General features: G+C 38.6%; 1 protein-coding gene across 1 annotated transcript; it reads right to left on the reverse strand.

Annotated features, from left to right (window-relative positions):
- Positions 1–319: 319 nt before the first annotated feature.
- On the reverse strand, positions 320–7,816 carry LOC110496937 (uncharacterized). Its single transcript, XM_036951390.2, has 9 exons — positions 7,641–7,816; positions 5,203–5,304; positions 4,720–5,042; positions 4,438–4,502; positions 3,971–4,167; positions 2,063–2,301; positions 1,379–1,440; positions 970–1,118; positions 320–580 (listed from the first exon to the last, which is right to left on the reverse strand). Exons 3-9 carry the CDS (start codon positions 4,897–4,899, stop codon positions 495–497), a joined length of 978 nt encoding a protein of 325 aa, XP_036807285.2. The 5' UTR covers positions 4,900–5,042; positions 5,203–5,304; positions 7,641–7,816; the 3' UTR covers positions 320–494.
- Positions 7,817–27,664: the final 19,848 nt, after the last annotated feature.

Raw genomic sequence — 27,664 nt, forward strand, 5'->3', positions numbered from 1 at the left:
GGGCACCATTTGTCACCATTACAGTGCAATTAATGTATTGTTTAGTGTTGTGTTGTATAGTGGGTTTGCTGGCAAGCATCTACATTTTTTTTTATTTTGCCCCAAAACCAAAGAATATCTGATCATGGAAGAACATCAACTCTTACATTTCAATACATTTTCTGCCACTGAGGAGTACAAATGAGTACAAAATGACTGGGATGCACTTCTAAATCATTAAAGACATTAAATTATAATCTGCTAATCCTCATTTGGTTGGAAAATAAACTTTTCAATGTAATGTAAGACAAAGTAAATGTACCACAGCAATAAGCTCCAATTGTTTAGAATAGGTTTATTTCAATTTGAATAATGAGTATAATAACTATAACTATAATGAGAATCAACTTAGGTTAACAAATACTGATTAAATAGGTTGCCATTACATATGATGGGAGTGGGGGACATGACATTTTCAAAGTTAAGATATTTCATACTGCTGCTTGCTGCTGAGACTAGCTTGACAGCAGCAGCGACAACACCACCAGACAGGAAGCAGTGAAGAGACTGGTCTTGCTGCTTATTCCACTTGAGGTCACAACTGCATAGATAAAGAGAGAGAAAGTGAACATGAAAGGGAAATATGTATTTGCCAACCTGTTACATGATTATTGTGAATAAGGCCTGTACATATTTACTGTTAAATATTTACACACACATACACATGGATTTAGTACTGTAGATATGTGGTAGTGTTGGAGTAGGGGCCTGAGGACACAGTATGTTGTGAAATCTGTGAATGTATTGTAATGTTTTTTTAAATTGTATAAACTGCCTTTATTTTGTTGGACCCCAGGAAGAGTAGCTGCTGATGGGGATCCATAATAAATACAAATACTGTTACAATAACCTTGTTTTCACCATATAGAACCCTAGATAATGGCATACAAAATATGAATTTACCATAAAGCATGAACAATATTTTTTTACCTTCACCGCTGACAGTAACTGACGTGGGGTTGATGTTGAAAGCTGTGATGTTTTGTGCAGCCTTTATCAAAACGGTGCCAATTTCCTTGGAATTTGGCACAGCGGAGGAGCTAAATGCTAACTTCATGGTGTTAATGATTGATCCATTTCTGGGAAAAAATGAGAGATTGTTTTAATGACAGTTGAGCCTTGCAATGCAGAACTACAATATATTTTCATAATTAAATATTTATTTACTTTAAAAAGGAATTATATGAGGTATACTTTTTTGATCAATTATTTATTTCTTCCTTTTGTTTAATGATGTAGCATGTTTATATCCATTTTTCATGAAATCTGTATACGGTTCTTTGGCTGTAGAATTCAATTAATTAAAATCAACATAATCAATTGAATGCAAACAAATCACCTGAATTTTATTACTGTCAAACTGTTGAAAGAGGCGAAAGCTGATCGATAGAAAGGTTCAAGCTGGAATGCAAAAACATGTAAAGTTTAGATCAACAAGTTTCAAGTACATTTTTTTAACCTTTATTTAACTAAGCAAGTCAGTTAAGAACAAATTCTTATTTACAATGATTGTCTAACCGGCCAAACCCTAACCCAGACGACGCTGGGCCAATTGTGCGCCTCCCTATGGGACTCCCAATCACGGCCGGTTGTGATACAGCTTGGAATCAAACCAGGGTCTGTAGTGACACCTCTAGCACTGAGATGCAGTGCCTTAGACCGCTGAACCACTCGGTATTTCATACATACTAGTCGTATGTAGGAGATACACATGGTATACACCATCCAACCAAATGCGTACTTGCAGGTTCCTTCTCGACAATGTAATAATAATAAGAAATAATAAAAGATAATTGCTCTCTAGAGTATAATATTAGCATAAGTATAATAGACGAAGGTGCAATTTATAGTCAAATATTTACACGTGTTTTGGGGAAGGGGGGATTGGGGGGAAAGTGTTTAAATTATGCAGTATTTAGCAATCACAATAAGAGTCAACTGAAAGGTGATTATTACTGTATTCTACCCCTCTCATCACGACCTTCCCACATTTGTGTTCTTCTCATTCCATCAGGAGGCTCACCTGTGTTTTAATCAGTGATGCTCGAGTTTGAAAGGCCTGAGAGGATGAGGTTGATAGGTCGGAGATAAATGTTTCTCCTTTGGACGTGAACTCCACAGACACTGTAGTGAGTGTATTTGTGGCCACAGAGGTAGTGGTGGCAGCAGCAGTTGTAGTGGTTGGAGCAGCTGGGACAACGGTTGTGATGACAGGAGTAGCCGTTGTAATTGTGGTGGCACCTGTGGATGTATTTGGGACCCCTGTGAACAGAAAATGAACGAAATGTGAACTTTGTGTATGACCTGACAGTTTGTTTTTTAGAACTGTCAAATTTGAATTAGACATTTTAATATCAAAACTTTTTTAGAAAGATTTGAAGTTAAAATGTACTTGTGATGTACTACTGTGTACAACTTGATAACGTGGGATGTCTCTCCAGGATTGTCTCTTATTTGGTGCAATATACTTGCCGCTCAAATTAGAATATTATCCTAAATGCAATCATAGGTTTAAGAAACGCAACAGATTGCAATGTTTAATGTATATTATATGAAACAACAGGTTATTGAGAAAGAAACCCTTCACCAGGCATTTATAGTATTGCTTTCCAGTGTATTTATATAAAAATAAAAAAATGTAATCCAACAGTTTGAAATGCACTTCTGGAAGTTCTATCTAGCAACAACTCAACTGTAGTTATAGTAGGAACAGCAGATGTAGGACCACCTGAAATAAAATGATCTCTTATTATTAATCCTTAAGAGTCTACTGAGGCAGCCGTTCGTCAATCTAAGTAACATCATAAAAAAATCCCCATCAAAATCCATCAGTTTAAACTAGAGATTTGTGCCAATCCACCGCATCCGCTTATGTTGGCCTTCCGCATTAGCGGTGGAAGGTGGCTGAGCTACAGCACTTTTTAGGGCCTTATTTCCCTTATTTGACAAATTTGAGTACTGTTACCAGTCACTTTCAAGTTTAGCTACCTTTGTTGGTGTCTTGCCTAAATTGCTCCACAATTGTATTGCGAATGTGTGAATCACTGCATATTTTGACATTTAACTATTTATGTAAATTCAATGTTTTTTTAATATACACAGCCCTTTTGTCACAGATCTATTGTTTTTGCACTTGTACCTATGGTCAGATGACATGACAATAGAGCACTTTGGCCACGTACACCAATGGTGGCTTTGGCCTTCAAAAGAACGATGTATATCCAGAAGGTATCTCATCCCTACTGTAAAATCTGATGGTGGATCTTTGATGTTATGGGGCTATTTTGCTTCCACTGGTCCTGAGATCCTTTTTAAAGGTGAATGGCATCATGAACTTTACCAGGACATTTTAGCAAAAAAACCTGGTTACCTCTGCCAGAAGGCTTTAACTTGGCAACAAGTGAATCTTCCAGCAAAACAATAACTCCAAACACACATCAACATACAAAAAGAAATGGTTAATTGACCACAAAATCTATATTTTGCAATGTCCATATCAGTCTCCGGACTTGAACCCCATTGAAAACCTAAGGTTTGAATTAAAGAAGGCAGTCCATAAGCGCAGACCAAAGGGTACTAGGATCTGGAAAGATTCTGTATGAAGGAATGGTCAAGATCCCTCCCAATGTGTTCTTCAGTCTAATAAAACATTTTAGAAAAAGTCTAAGTGTTGTTTTTGAGATTCAGGTTGCTGGAGTATTGAAACAGGGGATCGTATCTATTAGAGATATTTTTTCATTACTTGTTCAAAACAATTGTGTCAAATAATATCATTTGTAAAATGTCTTTGATCACACAATAAAGGTCCGTATTTGTGTAATTTATTTTACATAGTCTTTTTGCTTATTGTTTTTCAAGGGATCCAATAATTCCGGACCCCACTGTATGTCAACGGATCATTTTGGTGAATCCATTTCATAGGTTTACTTACTGATAATAGTGATGGAGTTTGGAACCACAGAGAGGTTGAAGGTAGAGTTTGGATTGGTCACAGCCTCTTTCAGTGTGTCTTTAATGTCAATGTCCTTGGGCATAGTTGCATTAGTGATAGTTGCAATGGCGGTCTCATTGAACACCACTTCCAGCTCCACCTGTGTGTCTGCTGCCATACGAGAACGGAACACTGGTCTGCAAAGGGCACAAATTTCAGATGTCAAGGGTCAAATCAAAAGCTGACTGGAAAGTGGACAGTCATGCATGTCCAGCTTGCACCTAAGGTCATAACAATATCATCACAATGGAATCAACATAGAAAATATCCTGATGACAAGAATGTTGACTGGTGAATGTTTTTAAATGCAATATAATGCTTAAAATATTATTTTGAGAAATACTTTTTCAAGCTATTGGATAAATTGAATCAAGCTACTTTAGAGGTAGAATAGAATAGAATATTACATGAATGAAATGACAATCGTCCGGATGAAAAAAATCCCATATTTTGCTCGATAGATCACGTCACACTGTTTGAGAAAAGAACAGACAACATTCATGGACTATAGAATAGAATGAATAATGTTCTACATACAAAAAAACTACATTTCTGTTTTTTTATTTTCTGTCACTTTATTTAAGCTTGATATGAGGTAAAAAAAAGTAACTCTGTCCCAGTACGTCGACCATATTCTCAGTAATAATCAAAACAAATAAATACAAGAAAGATATGATCACAGGACTTACCACTGAAGTAATGGTTACCGCAAGTGTTTGAAATTCTGTGCTTTGAGGATTACTCAAAGCTGGTACAAAAACCTCTTGTATGGTGAGTTGTAATGTAACCACTGCAAGATGTGCAGTCGTTGTGGTAGTTGTTGTCGTAGTAGTAGAAGTAGTTGTTGGAGTTGTGCTGGTAGTTGTCATAGCCAATGTTGGTGCTGTGCTTGAAACAGTAGTTGAGGGGGCCACAGATGTGGTTGTAGTTGTAGAACCAGTAACAGGAACAGTGACGGGTTCTCCAGTTGGTATTGTGATGGCAGAACCAGGTACTGTGGCAACAGGAACAGCTGTTGTTGCAGGGGCAGTTGGGGAAAAAAGGACACTCTATTACTATTTGAAAGATGCTTCAATTGAAACTTGTGCTTAAGCTGTACTGGTGAAATCCTAGTGTGTGCCTTTAAAGTAATATTCTCTGAAATATGTGCAGCTGCATAACATATCACCAACCGACTGAGATGAATGTAGTGGTTGTGATTCCTTTTGTTGTTGATGTTGCAACAGGTGTAGCTGTTGTATTTGTCGAGACATCTGTGGCTGTGCTTGAGGTCCCTGTGAAGAGAAAATACCAGTAATACCAGTAACCGAGAATACATTGTACGAAATTTCACCGATTTTGGTGGGCTACATGATAACATGGGATGTTGGAGGGAGGACAGTGAAATGTTGCTGATGTAGCCGCAATTGGTTGATCAATTCTGCAACGTGATTTAACTTCAAAGGTTCTACAACTGAACATTACTTGTCAATGGATATTTTTGGAGCACCTATTGATTGGGTTTGCTTACTTATCACAGTGATGGAGTTCAGATCCAAAGATAAGTTGAAGTTAGAGTTTGGATTGGTCACAGCCTCTTTCAATGTTTCAACAATGTCACTGCCCTTGGGGATAGGTACTGTGGAGGTCGCATTGAACTCCAGTTCCAAATCCACCTCTGTGTTAGGATCCTGACCGAGACGAGGCACAGGTCTGCAGAGGGTCAAAAAGTTCATAGGTCAGGGTCAAGTCAAAAGGTGACTTAAAAAGTAAAGTTGTGCTAAAAATAAGGCTTTTTAGGTTCTAAAGACTTTATTGTCTAAATTAAAGAAAATGGTTTAAATGTAGAATACAATATTACCTGAATTGAGTAACAGTCGTCTGAACGAAACTAAGCCCATATCTTTGTCGGAAGATTGTGTCACACTGTAAGGAGTAGGGGAGAGAAGAGTCAACTTTAATAGACTATCAAATAGTATGAGAGATTTTACAAACATAATATATATATAACATTATTAGGCCTATATATTTTAACAATCCCTTATTCCCGTAGCTCACCGATCATTAAGCCTAAAGTCATTGTCACTTGAGCCTTAGGTAAAGTCAATAACCACATCAACATAGACACAAATGAATGGTCATATCTGGATTTCGAGGACTTACAATTGTAGTAATGGTTACTGATAGTGTTTTGAATTCTGTGCTTTGAGGGTCAGTCAAGGCTGGTACAAAAGCTTGCTGCAAGGTGACTTGTAATTCCACCACTGGAGGAGGTGCCGTTGTTATGGCAGTTGTAGCAGGAACAGTTGTTGTAGCAGGGGCATCTGAAATTAATAAAACATTACACTATTTTAGAATTTGAAAGGTGCTCCAAATGCAACGTGTGCTTAAACTGTACTGGTGATGTACTAGTGTGTACAACTTGATAACGTGGGATGTTGGAGGGAGGACAGTGAAATGTTGCTGATGTAGCCACAATTGGTTGATCAATTCCGCAACGGGATTTAACTTCAAAGGTTCTACAACTGAACATTACTTGTCAATGGATATTTTTGGAGCACCTATTGATTGGGTTTGCTTACTTATCACAGTGATGGAGTTCAGATCCAAAGATAAGTTGAAGTTAGAGTTTGGATTGGTCACAGCCTCTTTCAATGTTTCAACAATGTCACTGCCCTTGGGGATAGGTACTGTGGAGGTCGCATTGAACTCCAGTTCCAAATCCACCTCTGTGTTAGGATCCTGACCGAGACGAGGCACAGGTCTGCAGAGGGTCAAAAAGTTCATAGGTCAGGGTCAAGTCAAAAGGTGACTTAAAAAGTAAAGTAGTGCTAAAACTAAGGCTTTTTAGGTTCTAAAGACTTTATTGTCTAAATTAAAGAAAATGGTTTAAAAGTAGAATACAATATTACCTGAATTGAGTAACAGTCGTCTGAACGAAACTAAGCCCATATCTTTGTCGGAAGATTGTGTCACACTGTAAGGAGTAGGGGAGAGAAGAGTCATCTTTAATAGACTATCAAATAGTATGAGAGATTTTACAAACATAATATATATAACATTATTAGGCCTATATATTTTAACAATCCCTTATTCCCGTAGCTCACCGATCATTAAACCTAAAGTCATTGTCACTTGAGCCTTAGGTAAAGTCAATAACCACATCAACATAGACACAAATGAATGGTCATATCTGGATTTCGAGGACTTACAATTGTAGTAATGGTTACTGATAGTGTTTTGAATTCTGTGCTTTGAGGGTCAGTCAAGGCTGGTACAAAAGCTTGCTGCAAGGTGACTTGTAATTCCACCACTGGAGGAGGTGCCGTTGTTATGGCAGTTGTAGCAGGAACAGTTGTTGTAGCAGGGGCATCTGAAATTAATAAAACATTACACTCTTTTAGAATTTGAAAGGTGCTCCAAATGCAACGTGTGCTTAAACTGTACTGGTGATGTACTAGTGTGTACAACTTGATAACGTGGGATGTTGGAGGGAGGACAGTGAAATGTTGCTGATGTAGCCGCAATTGGTTGATCAATTCCGCAACGTGATTTAACTTCAAAGGTTCTACAACTGAACATTACTTGTCAATGGATATTTTTGGAGCACCTATTGATTGGGTTTGCTTACTTATCACAGTGATGGAGTTCAGATCCAAAGATAAGTTGAAGTTAGAGTTTGGATTGGTCACAGCCTCTTTCAATGTTTCAACAATGTCACTGCCCTTGGGGATAGGTACTGTGGAGGTCGCAATGAACTCCAGTTCCAAATCCACCTCTGTGTTAGGATCCTGACCGAGACGAGGCACAGGTCTGCAGAAGGTCAAAAAGTTCATAGGTCAGGGTCAAGTCAAAAGGTGACTGAAAATGTAAAGATTTGCTAAAAATAAGGCTTTTTAGGTACTAAAGACTTTATTGTCTAAATTAAAGAAAATGGTTTAAAAGTAGAATACAATATTACCTGAATTGAGTAACAGTCGTCTGAACGAAACTAAGCCCATATCTTTGTCGGAAGATTGTGTCACACTGTAAGGAGTAGGGGAGAGAAGAGTCAACTTTAATAGACTATCAAATAGTATGAGAGATTTTACAAACATAATATATATATAACATTATTAGGCCTATATATTTTAACAATCCCTTATTCCCGTAGCTCACCGATCATTAAGCCTAAAGTCATTGTCACTTGAGCCTTAGGTAAAGTCAATAACCACATCAACATAGACACAAATGAATGGTCATATCTGGATTTCGAGGACTTACAATTGTAGTAATGGTTACTGATAGTGTTTTGAATTCTGTGCTTTGAGGGTCAGTCAAGGCTGGTACAAAAGCTTGCTGCAAGGTGACTTGTAATTCCACCACTGGAGGAGGTGCCGTTGTTATGGCAGTTGTAGCAGGAACAGTTGTTGTAGCAGGGGCATCTGAAATTAATAAAACATTACACTATTTTAGAATTTGAAAGGTGCTCCAAATGCAACGTGTGCTTAAACTGTACTGGTGATGTACTAGTGTGTACAACTTGATAACGTGGGATGTTGGAGGGAGGACAGTGAAATATTGCTGATGTAGCCACAATTGGTTGATCAATTCCGCAACGGGATTTAACTTCAAAGGTTCTACAACTGAACATTACTTGTCAATGGATATTTTTGGAGCACCTATTGATTGGGTTTGCTTACTTATCACAGTGATGGAGTTCAGATCCAAAGATAAGTTGAAGTTAGAGTTTGGATTGGTCACAGCCTCTTTCAATGTTTCAACAATGTCACTGCCCTTGGGGATAGGTACTGTGGAGGTCGCATTGAACTCCAGTTCCAAATCCACCTCTGTGTTAGGATCCTGACCGAGACGAGGCACAGGTCTGCAGAGGGTCAAAAAGTTCATAGGTCAGGGTCAAGTCAAAAGGTGACTTAAAAAGTAAAGTAGTGCTAAAACTAAGGCTTTTTAGGTTCTAAAGACTTTATTGTCTAAATTAAAGAAAATGGTTTAAAAGTAGAATACAATATTACCTGAATTGAGTAACAGTCGTCTGAACGAAACTAAGCCCATATCTTTGTCGGAAGATTGTGTCACACTGTAAGGAGTAGGGGAGAGAAGAGTCATCTTTAATAGACTATCAAATAGTATGAGAGATTTTACAAACATGAAATATATAACATTATTAGGCCTATATATTTTAACAATCCCTTATTCCCGTAGCTCACCGATCATTAAGCCTAAAGTCATTGTCACTTGAGCCTTAGGTAAAGTCAATAACCACATCAACATAGACACAAATGAATGGTCATATCTGGATTTCGAGGACTTACAATTGTAGTAATGGTTACTGATAGTGTTTTGAATTCTGTGCTTTGAGGGTCAGTCAAGGCTGGTACAAAAGCTTGCTGCAAGGTGACTTGTAATTCCACCACTGGAGGAGGTGCCGTTGTTATGGCAGTTGTAGCAGGAACAGTTGTTGTAGCAGGGGCATCTGAAATTAATAAAACATTACACTATTTTAGAATTTGAAAGGTGCTCCAAATGCAACGTGTGCTTAAACTGTACTGGTGATGTACTAGTGTGTACAACTTGATAACGTGGGATGTTGGAGGGAGGACAGTGAAATATTGCTGATGTAGCCGCAATTGGTTGATCAATTCCGCAACGGGATTTAACTTCAAAGGTTCTACAACTGAACATTACTTGTCAATGGATATTTTTGGAGCACCTATTGATTGGGTTTGCTTACTTATCACAGTGATGGAGTTCAGATCCAAAGATAAGTTGAAGTTAGAGTTTGGATTGGTCACAGCCTCTTTCAATGTTTCAACAATGTCACTGCCCTTGGGGATAGGTACTGTGGAGGTCGCATTGAACTCCAGTTCCAAATCCACCTCTGTGTTAGGATCCTGACCGAGACGAGTCACAGGTCTGCAGAGGGTCAAAAAGTTCATAGGTCAGGGTCAAGTCAAAAGGTGACTTAAAAAGTAAAGTAGTGCTAAAACTAAGGCTTTTTAGGTTCTAAAGACTTTATTGTCTAAATTAAAGAAAATGGTTTAAAAGTAGAATACAATATTACCTGAATTGAGTAACAGTCGTCTGAACGAAACTAAGCCCATATCTTTGTCGGAAGATTGTGTCACACTGTAAGGAGTAGGGGAGAGAAGAGTCAACTTTAATAGACTATCAAATAGTATGAGAGATTTTACAAACATAATATATGTAACAATTTTAGGCCTATATATTTTAACAATCCCTTATTCCCGTAGCTCACCGATCATTAAGCCTAAAGTCATTGTCACTTGAGCCTTAGGTAAAGTCAATAACCACATCAACATAGACACAAATGAATGGTCATATCTGGATTTCGAGGACTTACAATTGTAGTAATGGTTACTGATAGTGTTTTGAATTCTGTGCTTTGAGGGTCAGTCAAGGCTGGTACAAAAGCTTGCTGCAAGGTGACTTGTAATTCCACCACTGGAGGAGGTGCCGTTGTTATGGCAGTTGTAGCAGGAACAGTTGTTGTAGCAGGGGCATCTGAAATTAATAAAACATTACACTATTTTAGAATTTGAAAGGTGCTCCAAATGCAACGTGTGCTTAAACTGTACTGGTGATGTACTAGTGTGTACAACTTGATAACGTGGGATGTTGGAGGGAGGACAGTGAAATATTGCTGATGTAGCCGCAATTGGTTGATCAATTCCGCAACGGGATTTAACTTCAAAGGTTCTACAACTGAACATTACTTGTCAATGGATATTTTTGGAGCACCTATTGATTGGGTTTGCTTACTTATCACAGTGATGGAGTTCAGATCCAAAGATAAGTTGAAGTTAGAGTTTGGATTGGTCACAGCCTCTTTCAATGTTTCAACAATGTCACTGCCCTTGGGGATAGGTACTGTGGAGGTCGCATTGAACTCCAGTTCCAAATCCACCTCTGTGTTAGGATCCTGACCGAGACGAGGCACAGGTCTGCAGAGGGTCAAAAAGTTCATAGGTCAGGGTCAAGTCAAAAGGTGACTTAAAAAGTAAAGTAGTGCTAAAACTAAGGCTTTTTAGGTTCTAAAGACTTTATTGTCTAAATGAAAGAAAATGGTTTAAAAGTAGAATACAATATTACCTGAATTGAGTAACAGTCGTCTGAACGAAACTAAGCCCATATCTTTGTCGGAAGATTGTGTCACACTGTAAGGAGTAGGGGAGAGAAGAGTCAACTTTAATAGACTATCAAATAGTATGAGAGATTTTACAAACATAATATATGTAACAATTTTAGGCCTATATATTTTAACAATCCCTTATTCCCGTAGCTCACCGATCATTAAGCCTAAAGTCATTGTCACTTGAGCCTTAGGTAAAGTCAATAACCACATCAACATAGACACAAATGAATGGTCATATCTGGATTTCGAGGACTTACAATTGTAGTAATGGTTACTGATAGTGTTTTGAATTCTGTGCTTTGAGGGTCAGTCAAGGCTGGTACAAAAGCTTGCTGCAAGGTGACTTGTAATTCCACCACTGGAGGAGGTGCCGTTGTTATGGCAGTTGTAGCAGGAACAGTTGTTGTAGCAGGGGCATCTGAAATTAATAAAACATTACACTATTTTAGAATTTGAAAGGTGCTCCAAATGCAACGTGTGCTTAAACTGTACTGGTGATGTACTAGTGTGTACAACTTGATAACGTGGGATGTTGGAGGGAGGACAGTGAAATATTGCTGATGTAGCCACAATTGGTTGATCAATTCCGCAACGGGATTTAACTTCAAAGGTTCTACAACTGAACATTACTTGTCAATGGATATTTTTGGAGCACCTATTGATTGGGTTTGCTTACTTATCACAGTGATGGAGTTCAGATCCAAAGATAAGTTGAAGTTAGAGTTTGGATTGGTCACAGCCTCTTTCAATGTTTCAACAATGTCACTGCCCTTGGGGATAGGTACTGTGGAGGTCGCATTGAACTCCAGTTCCAAATCCACCTCTGTGTTAGGATCCTGACCGAGACGAGGCACAGGTCTGCAGAGGGTCAAAAAGTTCATAGGTCAGGGTCAAGTCAAAAGGTGACTGAAAAAGTAAAGTTGTGATAAAAATAAGGCTTTTTAGGTTCTAAAGACTTTATTGTCTAAATTAAAGAAAATGGTTTAAAAGTAGAATACAATATTACCTGAATTGAGTAACAGTCGTCTGAACGAAACTAAGCCCATATCTTTGTCGGAAGATTGTGTCACACTGTAAGGAGTAGGGGAGAGAAGAGTCAACTTTAATAGACTATCAAATAGTATGAGAGATTTTACAAACATAATATATATAACATTATTAGGCCTATATATTTTAACAATCCCTTATTCCCGTAGCTCACCGATCATTAAGCCTAAAGTCATTGTCACTTGAGCCTTAGGTAATGTCAATAACCACATCAACATAGACACAAATTAATGGTCATATCTGGATTTCGAGGACTTACAATTGTAGTAATGGTTACTGATAGTGTTTTGAATTCTGTGCTTTGAGGGTCAGTCAAGGCTGGTACAAAAGCTTGCTGCAAGGTGACTTGTAATTCCACCACTGGAGGAGGTGCCGTTGTTATGGCAGTTGTAGCAGGAACAGTTGTTGTAGCAGGGGCATCTGAAAATAATAAAACATTACACTCTTTTAGAATTTGAAAGGTGCTCCAAATGCAACGTGTGCTTAAACTGTACTGGTGATGTACTAGTGTGTACAACTTGATAACGTGGGATGTTGGAGGGAGGACAGTGAAATGTTGCTGATGTAGCCGCAATTGGTTGATCAATTCCGCAACGGGATTTAACTTCAAAGGTTCTACAACTGAACATTACTTGTCAATGGATATTTTTGGAGCACCTATTGATTGGGTTTGCTTACTTATCACAGTGATGGAGTTCAGATCCAAAGATAAGTTGAAGTTAGAGTTTGGATTGGTCACAGCCTCTTTCAATGTTTCAACAATGTCACTGCCCTTGGGGATAGGTACTGTGGAGGTCGCATTGAACTCCAGTTCCAAATCCACCTCTGTGTTAGGATCCTGACCGAGACGAGGCACAGGTCTGCAGAGGGTCAAAAAGTTCATAGGTCAGGGTCAAGTCAAAAGGTGACTTAAAAAGTAAAGTAGTGCTAAAACTAAGGCTTTTTAGGTTCTAAAGACTTTATTGTCTAAATTAAAGAAAATGGTTTAAAAGTAGAATACAATATTACCTGAATTGAGTAACAGTCGTCTGAACGAAACTAAGCCCATATCTTTGTCGGAAGATTGTGTCACACTGTAAGGAGTAGGGGAGAGAAGAGTCATCTTTAATAGACTATCAAATAGTATGAGAGATTTTACAAACATAATATATGTAACAATTTTAGGCCTATATATTTTAACAATCCCTTATTCCCGTAGCTCACCGATCATTAAGCCTAAAGTCATTGTCACTTGAGCCTTAGGTAAAGTCAATAACAACATCAACATAGACACAAATGAATGGTCATATCTGGATTTCGAGGACTTACAATTGTAGTAATGGTTACTGATAGTGTTTTGAATTCTGTGCTTTGAGGGTCAGTCAAGGCTGGTACAAAAGCTTGCTGCAAGGTGACTTGTAATTCCACCACTGGAGGAGGTGCCGTTGTTATGGCAGTTGTAGCAGGAACAGTTGTTGTAGCAGGGGCATCTGAAATTAATAAAACATTACACTATTTTAGAATTTGAAAGGTGCTCCAAATGCAACGTGTGCTTAAACTGTACTGGTGATGTACTAGTGTGTACAACTTGATAACGTGGGATGTTGGAGGGAGGACAGTGAAATGTTGCTGATGTAGCCACAATTGGTTGATCAATTCCGCAACGGGATTTAACTTCAAAGGTTCTACAACTGAACATTACTTGTCAATGGATATTTTTGGAGCACCTATTGATTGGGTTTGCTTACTTATCACAGTGATGGAGTTCAGATCCAAAGATAAGTTGAAGTTAGAGTTTGGATTGGTCACAGCCTCTTTCAATGTTTCAACAATGTCACTGCCCTTGGGGATAGGTACTGTGGAGGTCGCATTGAACTCCAGTTCCAAATCCACCTCTGTGTTAGGATCCTGACCGAGACGAGGCACAGGTCTGCAGAGGGTCAAAAAGTTCATAGGTCAGGGTCAAGTCAAAAGGTGACTTAAAAAGTAAAGTAGTGCTAAAACTAAGGCTTTTTAGGTTCTAAAGACTTTATTGTCTAAATTAAAGAAAATGGTTTAAAAGTAGAATACAATATTACCTGAATTGAGTAACAGTCGTCTGAACGAAACTAAGCCCATATCTTTGTCGGAAGATTGTGTCACACTGTAAGGAGTAGGGGAGAGAAGAGTCAACTTTAATAGACTATCAAATAGTATGAGAGATTTTACAAACATAATATATGTAACAATTTTAGGCCTATATATTTTAACAATCCCTTATTCCCGTAGCTCACCGATCATTAAGCCTAAAGTCATTGTCACTTGAGCCTTAGGTAAAGTCAATGACAACATCAACATAGACACAAATGAATGGTCATATCTGGATTTCGAGGACTTACAATTGTAGTAATGGTTACTGATAGTGTTTTGAATTCTGTGCTTTGAGGGTCAGTCAAGGCTGGTACAAAAGCTTGCTGCAAGGTGACTTGTAATTCCACCACTGGAGGAGGTGCCGTTGTTATGGCAGTTGTAGCAGGAACAGTTGTTGTAGCAGGGGCATCTGAAATTAATAAAACATTACACTATTTTAGAATTTGAAAGGTGCTCCAAATGCAACGTGTGCTTAAACTGTACTGGTGATGTACTAGTGTGTACAACTTGATAACGTGGGATGTTGGAGGGAGGACAGTGAAATGTTGCTGATGTAGCCGCAATTGGTTGATCAATTCCGCAACGGGATTTAACTTCAAAGGTTCTACAACTGAACATTACTTGTCAATGGATATTTTTGGAGCACCTATTGATTGGGTTTGCTTACTTATCACAGTGATGGAGTTCAGATCCAAAGATAAGTTGAAGTTAGAGTTTGGATTGGTCACAGCCTCTTTCAATGTTTCAACAATGTCACTGCCCTTGGGGATAGGTACTGTGGAGGTCGCATTGAACTCCAGTTCCAAATCCACCTCTGTGTTAGGATCCTGACCGAGACGAGGCACAGGTCTGCAGAGGCCCAAAAAGTTCATAGGTCAGGGTCAAGTCAAAAGGTGACTGAAAAAGTAAAGTTGTGCTAAAAATAAGGCTTTTTAGGTTCTAAAGACTTTATTGTCTAAATGAAAGAAAATGGTTTAAAAGTAGAATACAATATTACCTGAATTGAGTAACAGTCGTCTGAACGAAACTAAGCCCATATCTTTGTCGGAAGATTGTGTCACACTGTAAGGAGTAGGGGAGAGAAGAGGCAACTTTAATATACTATCAAATAGTATGAAAGGTCTTACAGACATAATATATATAACATTATTAGGCCTATATATTTTAACAATCCCTTATTCCCGTAGCTCACCGATCATTAAGCCTAAAGTCATTGTCACTTGAGCCTTAGGTAAAGTCAATAACCACATCAACATAGACACAAATGAATGGTCATATCTGGATTTCGAGGACTTACAATTGTAGTAATGGTTACTGATAGTGTTTTGAATTCTGTGCTTTGAGGGTCAGTCAAGGCTGGTACAAAAGCTTGCTGCAAGGTGACTTGTAATTCCACCACTGGAGGAGGTGCCGTTGTTATGGCAGTTGTAGCAGGAACAGTTGTTGTAGCAGGGGCATCTGAAATTAATAAAACATTACACTATTTTAGAATTTGAAAGGTGCTCCAAATGCAACGTGTGCTTAAACTGTACTGGTGATGTACTAGTGTGTACAACTTGATAACGTGGGATGTTGGAGGGAGGACAGTGAAATATTGCTGATGTAGCCACAATTGGTTGATCAATTCCGCAACGGGATTTAACTTCAAAGTTTCTACAACTGAACATTACTTGTCAATGGATATTTTTGGAGCACCTATTGATTGGGTTTGCTTACTTATCACAGTGATGGAGTTCAGATCCAAAGATAAGTTGAAGTTAGAGTTTGGATTGGTCACAGCCTCTTTCAATGTTTCAACAATGTCACTGCCCTTGGGGATAGGTACTGTGGAGGTCGCATTGAACTCCAGTTCCAAATCCACCTCTGTGTTAGGATCCTGACCGAGACGAGGCACAGGTCTGCAGAGGGTCAAAAAGTTCATAGGTCAGGGTCAAGTCAAAAGGTGACTGAAAAAGTAAAGTTGTGCTAAAAATAAGGCTTTTTAGGTTCTAAAGACTTTATTGTCTAAATTAAAGAAAATGGTTTAAAAGTAGAATACAATATTACCTGAATTGAGTAACAGTCGTCTGAACGAAACTAAGCCCATATCTTTGTCGGAAGATTGTGTCACACTGTAAGGAGTAGGGGAGAGAAGAGTCAACTTTAATAGACTATCAAATAGTATGAGAGATTTTACAAACATAATATATGTAACAATTTTAGGCCTATATATTTTAACAATCCCTTATTCCCGTAGCTCACCGATCATTAAGCCTAAAGTCATTGTCACTTGAGCCTTAGGTAAAGTCAATAACCACATCAACATAGACACAAATGAATGGTCATATCTGGATTTCGAGGACTTACAATTGTAGTAATGGTTACTGATAGTGTTTTGAATTCTGTGCTTTGAGGGTCAGTCAAGGCTGGTACAAAAGCTTGCTGCAAGGTGACTTGTAATTCCACCACTGGAGGAGGTGCCGTTGTTATGGCAGTTGTAGCAGGAACAGTTGTTGTAGCAGGGGCATCTGAAATTAATAAAACATTACACTATTTTAGAATTTGAAAGGTGCTCCAAATGCAACGTGTGCTTAAACTGTACTGGTGATGTACTAGTGTGTACAACTTGATAACGTGGGATGTTGGAGGGAGGACAGTGAAATGTTGCTGATGTAGCCACAATTGGTTGATCAATTCCGCAACGGGATTTAACTTCAAAGGTTCTACAACTGAACATTACTTGTCAATGGATATTTTTGGAGCACCTATTGATTGGGTTTGCTTACTTATCACAGTGATGGAGTTCAGATCCAAAGATAAGTTGAAGTTAGAGTTTGGATTGGTCACAGCCTCTTTCAATGTTTCAACAATGTCACTGCCCTTGGGGATAGGTACTGTGGAGGTCGCATTGAACTCCAGTTCCAAATCCACCTCTGTGTTAGGATCCTGACCGAGACGAGGCACAGGTCTGCAGAGGGTCAAAAAGTTCATAGGTCAGGGTCAAGTCAAAAGGTGACTTAAAAAGTAAAGTAGTGCTAAAACTAAGGCTTTTTAGGTTCTAAAGACTTTATTGTCTAAATTAAAGAAAATGGTTTAAAAGTAGAATACAATATTACCTGAATTGAGTAACAGTCGTCTGAACGAAACTAAGCCCATATCTTTGTCGGAAGATTGTGTCACACTGTAAGGAGTAGGGGAGAGAAGAGTCATCTTTAATAGACTATCAAATAGTATGAGAGATTTTACAAACATAATATATATAACATTATTAGGCCTATATATTTTAACAATCCCTTATTCCCGTAGCTCACCGATCATTAAGCCTAAAGTCATTGTCACTTGAGCCTTAGGTAATGTCAATAACCACATCAACATAGACACAAATTAATGGTCATATCTGGATTTCGAGGACTTACAATTGTAGTAATGGTTACTGATAGTGTTTTGAATTCTGTGCTTTGAGGGTCAGTCAAGGCTGGTACAAAAGCTTGCTGCAAGGTGACTTGTAATTCCACCACTGGAGGAGGTGCCGTTGTTATGGCAGTTGTAGCAGGAACAGTTGTTGTAGCAGGGGCATCTGAAAATAATAAAACATTACACTCTTTTAGAATTTGAAAGGTGCTCCAAATGCAACGTGTGCTTAAACTGTACTGGTGATGTACTAGTGTGTACAACTTGATAACGTGGGATGTTGGAGGGAGGACAGTGAAATGTTGCTGATGTAGCCGCAATTGGTTGATCAATTCCGCAACGGGATTTAACTTCAAAGGTTCTACAACTGAACATTACTTGTCAATGGATATTTTTGGAGCACCTATTGATTGGGTTTGCTTACTTATCACAGTGATGGAGTTCAGATCCAAAGATAAGTTGAAGTTAGAGTTTGGATTGGTCACAGCCTCTTTCAATGTTTCAACAATGTCACTGCCCTTGGGGATAGGTACTGTGGAGGTCGCATTGAACTCCAGTTCCAAATCCACCTCTGTGTTAGGATCCTGACCGAGACGAGGCACAGGTCTGCAGAGGGTCAAAAAGTTCATAGGTCAGGGTCAAGTCAAAAGGTGACTGAAAAAGTAAAGTTGTGCTAAAAATAAGGCTTTTTAGGTTCTAAAGACTTTATTGTCTAAATTAAAGAAAATGGTTTAAAAGTAGAATACAATATTACCTGAATTGAGTAACAGTCGTCTGAACGAAACTAAGCCCATATCTTTGTCGGAAGATTGTGTCACACTGTAAGGAGTAGGGGAGAGAATAGTCAACTTTAATAGACTATCAAATAGTATGAGAGATTTTACAAACATAATATGTAACAATTTTAGGCCTATATATTTTAACAATCCCTTATTCCCGTAGCTCACCGATCATTAAGCCTAAAGTCATTGTCACTTGAGCCTTAGGTAAAGTCAATAACCACATCAACATAGACACAAATGAATGGTCATATCTGGATTTCGAGGACTTACAATTGTAGTAATGGTTACTGATAGTGTTTTGAATTCTGTGCTTTGAGGGTCAGTCAAGGCTGGTACAAAAGCTTGCTGCAAGGTGACTTGTAATTCCACCACTGGAGGAGGTGCCGTTGTTATGGCAGTTGTAGCAGGAACAGTTGTTGTAGCAGGGGCATCTGAAATTAATAAAACATTACACTATTTTAGAATTTGAAAGGTGCTCCAAATGCAACGTGTGCTTAAACTGTACTGGTGATGTACTAGTGTGTACAACTTGATAACGTGGGATGTTGGAGGGAGGACAGTGAAATATTGCTGATGTAGCCACAATTGGTTGATCAATTCCGCAACGGGATTTAACTTCAAAGGTTCTACAACTGAACATTACTTGTCAATGGATATTTTTGGAGCACCTATTGATTGGGTTTGCTTACTTATCACAGTGATGGAGTTCAGATCCAAAGATAAGTTGAAGTTAGAGTTTGGATTGGTCACAGCCTCTTTCAATGTTTCAACAATGTCACTGCCCTTGGGGATAGGTACTGTGGAGGTCGCATTGAACTCCAGTTCCAAATCCACCTCTGTGTTAGGATCCTGACCGAGACGAGGCACAGGTCTGCAGAGGGTCAAAAAGTTCATAGGTCAGGGTCAAGTCAAAAGGTGACTTAAAAAGTAAAGTAGTGCTAAAACTAAGGCTTTTTAGGTTCTAAAGACTTTATTGTCTAAATTAAAGAAAATGGTTTAAAAGTAGAATACAATATTACCTGAATTGAGTAACAGTCGTCTGAACGAAACTAAGCCCATATCTTTGTCGGAAGATTGTGTCACACTGTAAGGAGTAGGGGAGAGAAGAGTCAACTTTAATAGACTATCAAATAGTATGAGAGATTTTACAAACATAATATATGTAACAATTTTAGGCCTATATATTTTAACAATCCCTTATTCCCGTAGCTCACCGATCATTAAGCCTAAAGTCATTGTCACTTGAGCCTTAGGTAAAGTCAATGACAACATCAACATAGACACAAATGAATGGTCATATCTGGATTTCGAGGACTTACAATTGTAGTAATGGTTACTGATAGTGTTTTGAATTCTGTGCTTTGAGGGTCAGTCAAGGCTGGTACAAAAGCTTGCTGCAAGGTGACTTGTAATTCCACCACTGGAGGAGGTGCCGTTGTTATGGCAGTTGTAGCAGGAACAGTTGTTGTAGCAGGGGCATCTGAAATTAATAAAACATTACACTATTTTAGAATTTGAAAGGTGCTGCAAATGCAACGTGTGCTTAAACTGTACTGGTGATGTACTAGTGTGTACAACTTGATAACGTGGGATGTTGGAGGGAGGACAGTGAAATATTGCTGATGTAGCCACAATTGGTTGATCAATTCCGCAACGGGATTTAACTTCAAAGGTTCTACAACTGAACATTACTTGTCAATGGATATTTTTGGAGCACCTATTGATTGGGTTTGCTTACTTATCACAGTGATGGAGTTCAGATCCAAAGATAAGTTGAAGTTAGAGTTTGGATTGGTCACAGCCTCTTTCAATGTTTCAACAATGTCACTGCCCTTGGGGATAGGTACTGTGGAGGTCGCATTGAACTCCAGTTCCAAATCCACCTCTGTGTTAGGATCCTGACCGAGACGAGGCACAGGTCTGCAGAGGGTCAAAAAGTTCATAGGTCAGGGTCAAGTCAAAAGGTGACTTAAAAAGTAAAGTAGTGCTAAAACTAAGGCTTTTTAGGTTCTAAAGACTTTATTGTCTAAATTAAAGAAAATGGTTTAAAAGTAGAATACAATATTACCTGAATTGAGTAACAGTCGTCTGAACGAAACTAAGCCCATATCTTTGTCGGAAGATTGTGTCACACTGTAAGGAGTAGGGGAGAGAAGAGTCAACTTTAATAGACTATCAAATAGTATGAGAGATTTTACAAACATAATATATGTAACAATTTTAGGCCTATATATTTTAACAATCCCTTATTCCCGTAGCTCACCGATCATTAAGCCTAAAGTCATTGTCACTTGAGCCTTAGGTAAAGTCAATGACAACATCAACATAGACACAAATGAATGGTCATATCTGGATTTCGAGGACTTACAATTGTAGTAATGGTTACTGATAGTGTTTTGAATTCTGTGCTTTGAGGGTCAGTCAAGGCTGGTACAAAAGCTTGCTGCAAGGTGACTTGTAATTCCACCACTGGAGGGGGTGCCGTTGTTATGGCAGTTGTAGCAGGAACAGTTGTTGTAGCAGGGGCATCTGAAATTAATAAAACATTACACTATTTTAGAATTTGAAAGGTGCTCCAAATGCAACGTGTGCTTAAACTGTACTGGTGATGTACTAGTGTGTACAACTTGATAACGTGGGATGTTGGAGGGAGGACAGTGAAATGTTGCTGATGTAGCCGCAATTGGTTGATCAATTCCGCAACGGGATTTAACTTCAAAGGTTCTACAACTGAACATTACTTGTCAATGGATATTTTTGGAGCACCTATTGATTGGGTTTGCTTACTTATCACAGTGATGGAGTTCAGATCCAAAGATAAGTTGAAGTTAGAGTTTGGATTGGTCACAGCCTCTTTCAATGTTTCAACAATGTCACTGCCCTTGGGGATAGGTACTGTGGAGGTCGCATTGAACTCCAGTTCCAAATCCACCTCTGTGTTAGGATCCTGACCGAGACGAGGCACAGGTCTGCAGAGGGTCAAAAAGTTCATAGGTCAGGGTCAAGTCAAAAGGTGACTGAAAAAGTAAAGTTGTGCTAAAAATAAGGCTTTTTAGGTTCTAAAGACTTTATTGTCTAAATTAAAGAAAATGGTTTAAAGTAGAATACAATATTACCTGAATTGAGTAACAGTCGTCTGAACGAAACTAAGCCCATATCTTTGTCGGAAGATTGTGTCACACTGTAAGGAGTAGGGGAGAGAAGAGTCAACTTTAATAGACTATCAAATAGTATGAGAGATTTTACAGACATAATATATATAACATTATTAGGCCTATATATTTTAACAATCCCTTATTCCCGTAGCTCACCGATCATTAAGCCTAAAGTCATTGTCACTTGAGCCTTAGGTAAAGTCAATAACCACATCAACATAGACACAAATTAATGGTCATATCTGGATTTCGAGGACTTACAATTGTAGTAATGGTTACTGATAGTGTTTTGAATTCTGTGCTTTGAGGGTCAGTCAAGGCTGGTACAAAAGCTTGCTGCAAGGTGACTTGTAATTCCACCACTGGAGGAGGTGCCGTTGTTATGGCAGTTGTAGCAGGAACAGTTGTTGTAGCAGGGGCATCTGAAATTAATAAAACATTACACTCTTTTAGAATTTGAAATGTGCTCCAAATGCAACGTGTGCTTAAACTGTACTGGTGATGTACTAGTGTGTACATTTTGATAACGTGGGATGTTGGAGGGAGGACAGTGAAATGTTGCTGATGCAGCCGCAATTGGTTGATCAATTCCGCAACGTGATTTAACTTCAAAGGTTCTACAACTGAACATTACTTGTCAATGGATATTTTTGGAGCACCTATTGATTGGGTTTGCTTACTTATCACAGTGATGGAGTTCAGATCCAAAGATAAGTTGAAGTTAGAGTTTGGATTGGTCACAGCCTCTTTCAATGTTTCAACAATGTCACTGCCCTTGGGGATAGGTACTGTGGAGGTCGCATTGAACTCCAGTTCCAAATCCACCTCTGTGTTAGGATCCTGACCGAGACGAGGCACAGGTCTGCAGAGGGTCAAAAAGTTCATAGGTCAGGGTCAAGTCAAAAGGTGACTGAAAAAGTAAAGTTGTGCTAAAAATAAGGCTTTTTAGGATCTAAAGACTTTATTGTCTAAATTAAAGAAAATGGTTTAAAAGTAGAATACAATATTACCTGAATTGAGTAACAGTCGTCTGAACGAAACTAAGCCCATATCTTTCTCGGAAGATTGTGTCACACTGTAAGAAGTAGGGGAGAGAAGAGTCAACTTTAATAGACTATCAAATAGTATGAGAGATTTTACAAACATAATATATATAACATTATTAGGCCTATATATTTTAACAATCCCTTATTCCCGTAGCTCACAGATCATTAAGCCTAAAGTCATTGTCACTTGGACCTTAGGTAAAGTCAATAACCACATCAACATAGACACAAATTAATGGTCATATCTGGATTTCGAGGACTTACAATTGTAGTAATGGTTACTGATAGTGTTTTGAATTCTGTGCTTTGAGGGTCAGTCAAGGCTGGTACAAAAGCTTGCTGCAAGGTGACTTGTAATTCCACCACTGGAGGAGGTGCCGTTGTTATGGCAGTTGTAGCAGGAACAGTTGTTGTAGCAGGGGCATCTGAAATTAATAAAACATTACACTATTTTAGAATTTGAAAGGTGCTCCAAATGCAACGTGTGCTTAAACTGTACTGGTGATGTACTAGTGTGTACAACTTGATAACGTGGGATGTTGGAGGGAGGACAGTGAAATATTGCTGATGTAGCCACAATTGGTTGATCAATTCCGCAACGGGATTTAACTTCAAAGGTTCTACAACTGAACATTACTTGTCAATGGATATTTTTGGAGCACCTATTGATTGGGTTTGCTTACTTATCACAGTGATGGAGTTCAGATCCAAAGATAAGTTGAAGTTAGAGTTTGGATTGGTCACAGCCTCTTTCAATGTTTCAACAATGTCACTGCCCTTGGGGATAGGTACTGTGGAGGTCGCATTGAACTCCAGTTCCAAATCCACCTCTGTGTTAGGATCCTGACCGAGACGAGGCACAGGTCTGCAGAGGGTCAAAAAGTTCATAGGTCAGGGTCAAGTCAAAAGGTGACTTAAAAAGTAAAGTAGTGCTAAAACTAAGGCTTTTTAGGTTCTAAAGACTTTATTGTCTAAATGAAAGAAAATGGTTTAAAAGTAGAATACAATATTACCTGAATTGAGTAACAGTCGTCTGAACGAAACTAAGCCCATATCTTTGTCGGAAGATTGTGTCACACTGTAAGGAGTAGGGGAGAGAAGAGTCAACTTTAATAGACTATCAAATAGTATGAGAGATTTTACAAACATAATATATGTAACAATTTTAGGCCTATATATTTTAACAATCCCTTATTCCCGTAGCTCACCGATCATTAAGCCTAAAGTCATTGTCACTTGAGCCTTAGGTAAAGTCAATGACAACATCAACATAGACACAAATGAATGGTCATATCTGGATTTCGAGGACTTACAATTGTAGTAATGGTTACTGATAGTGTTTTGAATTCTGTGCTTTGAGGGTCAGTCAAGGCTGGTACAAAAGCTTGCTGCAAGGTGACTTGTAATTCCACCACTGGAGGAGGTGCCGTTGTTATGGCAGTTGTAGCAGGAACAGTTGTTGTAGCAGGGGCATCTGAAATTAATAAAACATTACACTCTTTTAGAATTTGAAATGTGCTCCAAATGCAACGTGTGCTTAAACTGTACTGGTGATGTACTAGTGTGTACATTTTGATAACGTGGGATGTTGGAGGGAGGACAGTGAAATGTTGCTGATGCAGCCGCAATTGGTTGATCAATTCCGCAACGTGACTTAACTTCAAAGGTTCTACAACTGAACATTACTTGTCAATGGATATTTTTGGAGCACCTATTGATTGGGTTTGCTTACTTATCACAGTGATGGAGTTCAGATCCAAAGATAAGTTGAAGTTAGAGTTTGGATTGGTCACAGCCTCTTTCAATGTTTCAACAATGTCACTGCCCTTGGGGATAGGTACTGTGGAGGTCGCATTGAACTCCAGTTCCAAATCCACCTCTGTGTTAGGATCCTGACCGAGACGAGGCACAGGTCTGCAGAGGGTCAAAAAGTTCATAGGTCAGGGTCAAGTCAAAAGGTGACTGAAAAAGTAAAGTTGTGCTAAAAATAAGGCTTTTTAGGTTCTAAAGACTTTATTGTCTAAATTAAAGAAAATGGTTTAAAAGTAGAATACAATATTACCTGAATTGAGTAACAGTCGTCTGAACGAAACTAAGCCCATATCTTTCTCGGAAGATTGTGTCACACTGTAAGAAGTAGGGGAGAGAAGAGTCAACTTTAATAGACTATCAAATAGTATGAGAGATTTTACAAACATAATATATATAACATTATTAGGCCTATATATTTTAACAATCCCTTATTCCCGTAGCTCACAGATCATTAAGCCTAAAGTCATTGTCACTTGGACCTTAGGTAAAGTCAATAACCACATCAACATAGACACAAATTAATGGTCATATCTGGATTTCGAGGACTTACAATTGTAGTAATGGTTACTGATAGTGTTTTGAATTCTGTGCTTTGAGGGTCAGTCAAGGCTGGTACAAAAGCTTGCTGCAAGGTGACTTGTAATTCCACCACTGGAGGAGGTGCCGTTGTTATGGCAGTTGTAGCAGGAACAGTTGTTGTAGCAGGGGCATCTGAAATTAATAAAACATTACACTCTTTTAGAATTTGAAATGTGCTCCAAATGCAACGTGTGCTTAAACTGTACTGGTGATGTACTAGTGTGTACAACATGATAACGTGGGATGTTGGAGGGAGGACAGTGAAATGTTGCTGATGCAGCCGCAATTGGTTGATCAATTCCGCAACGTGACTTAACTTCAAAGGTTCTACAACTGAACATTACTTGTCAATGGATATTTTTGGAGCACCTATTGATTGGGTTTGCTTACTTATCACAGTGATGGAGTTCAGATCCAAAGATAAGTTGAAGTTAGAGTTTGGATTGGTCACAGCCTCTTTCAATGTTTCAACAATGTCACTGCCCTTGGGGATAGGTACTGTGGAGGTCGCATTGAACTCCAGTTCCAAATCCACCTCTGTGTTAGGATCCTGACCGAGACGAGGCACAGGTCTGCAGAGGGTCAAAAAGTTCATAGGTCAGGGTCAAGTCAAAAGGTGACTGAAAAAGTAAAGTTGTGCTAAAAATAAGGCTTTTTAGGTTCTAAAGACTTTATTGTCTAAATTAAAGAAAATGGTTTAAAAGTAGAATACAATATTACCTGAATTGAGTAACAGTCGTCTGAACGAAACTAAGCCCATATCTTTCTCGGAAGATTGTGTCACACTGTAAGAAGTAGGGGAGAGAAGAGTCAACTTTAATAGACTATCAAATAGTATGAGAGATTTTACAAACATAATATATATAACATTATTAGGCCTATATATTTTAACAATCCCTTATTCCCGTAGCTCACAGATCATTAAGCCTAAAGTCATTGTCACTTGGACCTTAGGTAAAGTCAATAACCACATCAACATAGACACAAATTAATGGTCATATCTGGATTTCGAGGACTTACAATTGTAGTAATGGTTACTGATAGTGTTTTGAATTCTGTGCTTTGAGGGTCAGTCAAGGCTGGTACAAAAGCTTGCTGCAAGGTGACTTGTAATTCCACCACTGGAGGAGGTGCCGTTGTTATGGCAGTTGTAGCAGGAACAGTTGTTGTAGCAGGGGCATCTGAAATTAATAAAACATTACACTATTTTAGAATTTGAAAGGTGCTCCAAATGCAACGTGTGCTTAAACTGTACTGGTGATGTACTAGTGTGTACAACTTGATAACGTGGGATGTTGGAGGGAGGACAGTGAAATGTTGCTGATGTAGCCGCAATTGGTTGATCAATTCCGCAACGGGATTTAACTTCAAAGGTTCTACAACTGAACATTACTTGTCAATGGATATTTTTGGAGCACCTATTGATTGGGTTTGCTTACTTATCACAGTGATGGAGTTCAGATCCAAAGATAAGTTGAAGTTAGAGTTTGGATTGGTCACAGCCTCTTTCAATGTTTCAACAATGTCACTGCCCTTGGGGATAGGTACTGTGGAGGTCGCATTGAACTCCAGTTCCAAATCCACCTCTGTGTTAGGATCCTGACCGAGACGAGGCACAGGTCTGCAGAGGGTCAAAAAGTTCATAGGTCAGGGTCAAGTCAAAAGGTGACTTAAAAAGTAAAGTAGTGCTAAAACTAAGGCTTTTTAGGTTCTAAAGACTTTATTGTCTAAATTAAAGAAAATGGTTTAAAAGTAGAATACAATATTACCTGAATTGAGTAACAGTCGTCTGAACGAAACTAAGCCCATATCTTTGTCGGAAGATTGTGTCACACTGTAAGGAGTAGGGGAGAGAAGAGTCAACTTTAATAGACTATCAAATAGTATGAGAGATTTTACAAACATAATATATGTAACAATTTTAGGCCTATATATTTTAACAATCCCTTATTCCCGTAGCTCACCGATCATTAAGCCTAAAGTCATTGTCACTTGAGCCTTAGGTAAAGTCAATGACAACATCAACATAGACACAAATGAATGGTCATATCTGGATTTCGAGGACTTACAATTGTAGTAATGGTTACTGATAGTGTTTTGAATTCTGTGCTTTGAGGGTCAGTCAAGGCTGGTACAAAAGCTTGCTGCAAGGTGACTTGTAATTCCACCACTGGAGGAGGTGCCGTTGTTATGGCAGTTGTAGCAGGAACAGTTGTTGTAGCAGGGGCATCTGAAATTAATAAAACATTACACTATTTTAGAATTTGAAAGGTGCTCCAAATGCAACGTGTGCTTAAACTGTACTGGTGATGTACTAGTGTGTACAACTTGATAACGTGGGATGTTGGAGGGAGGACAGTGAAATGTTGCTGATGTAGCCGCAATTGGTTGATCAATTCCGCAACGGGATTTAACTTCAAAGGTTCTACAACTGAACATTACTTGTCAATGGATATTTTTGGAGCACCTATTGATTGGGTTTGCGTACTTATCACAGTGATGGAGTTCAGATCCAAAGATAAGTTGAAGTTAGAGTTTGGATTGGTCACAGCCTCTTTCAATGTTTCAACAATGTCACTGCC

Source organism: Oncorhynchus mykiss, chromosome 18 (assembly GCF_057628025.1).
Source record: "Oncorhynchus mykiss isolate SJ-2025 chromosome 18, ASM5762802v1, whole genome shotgun sequence".
In the NCBI taxonomy this organism is placed as follows: Eukaryota; Metazoa; Chordata; class Actinopteri; order Salmoniformes; family Salmonidae; genus Oncorhynchus; species Oncorhynchus mykiss.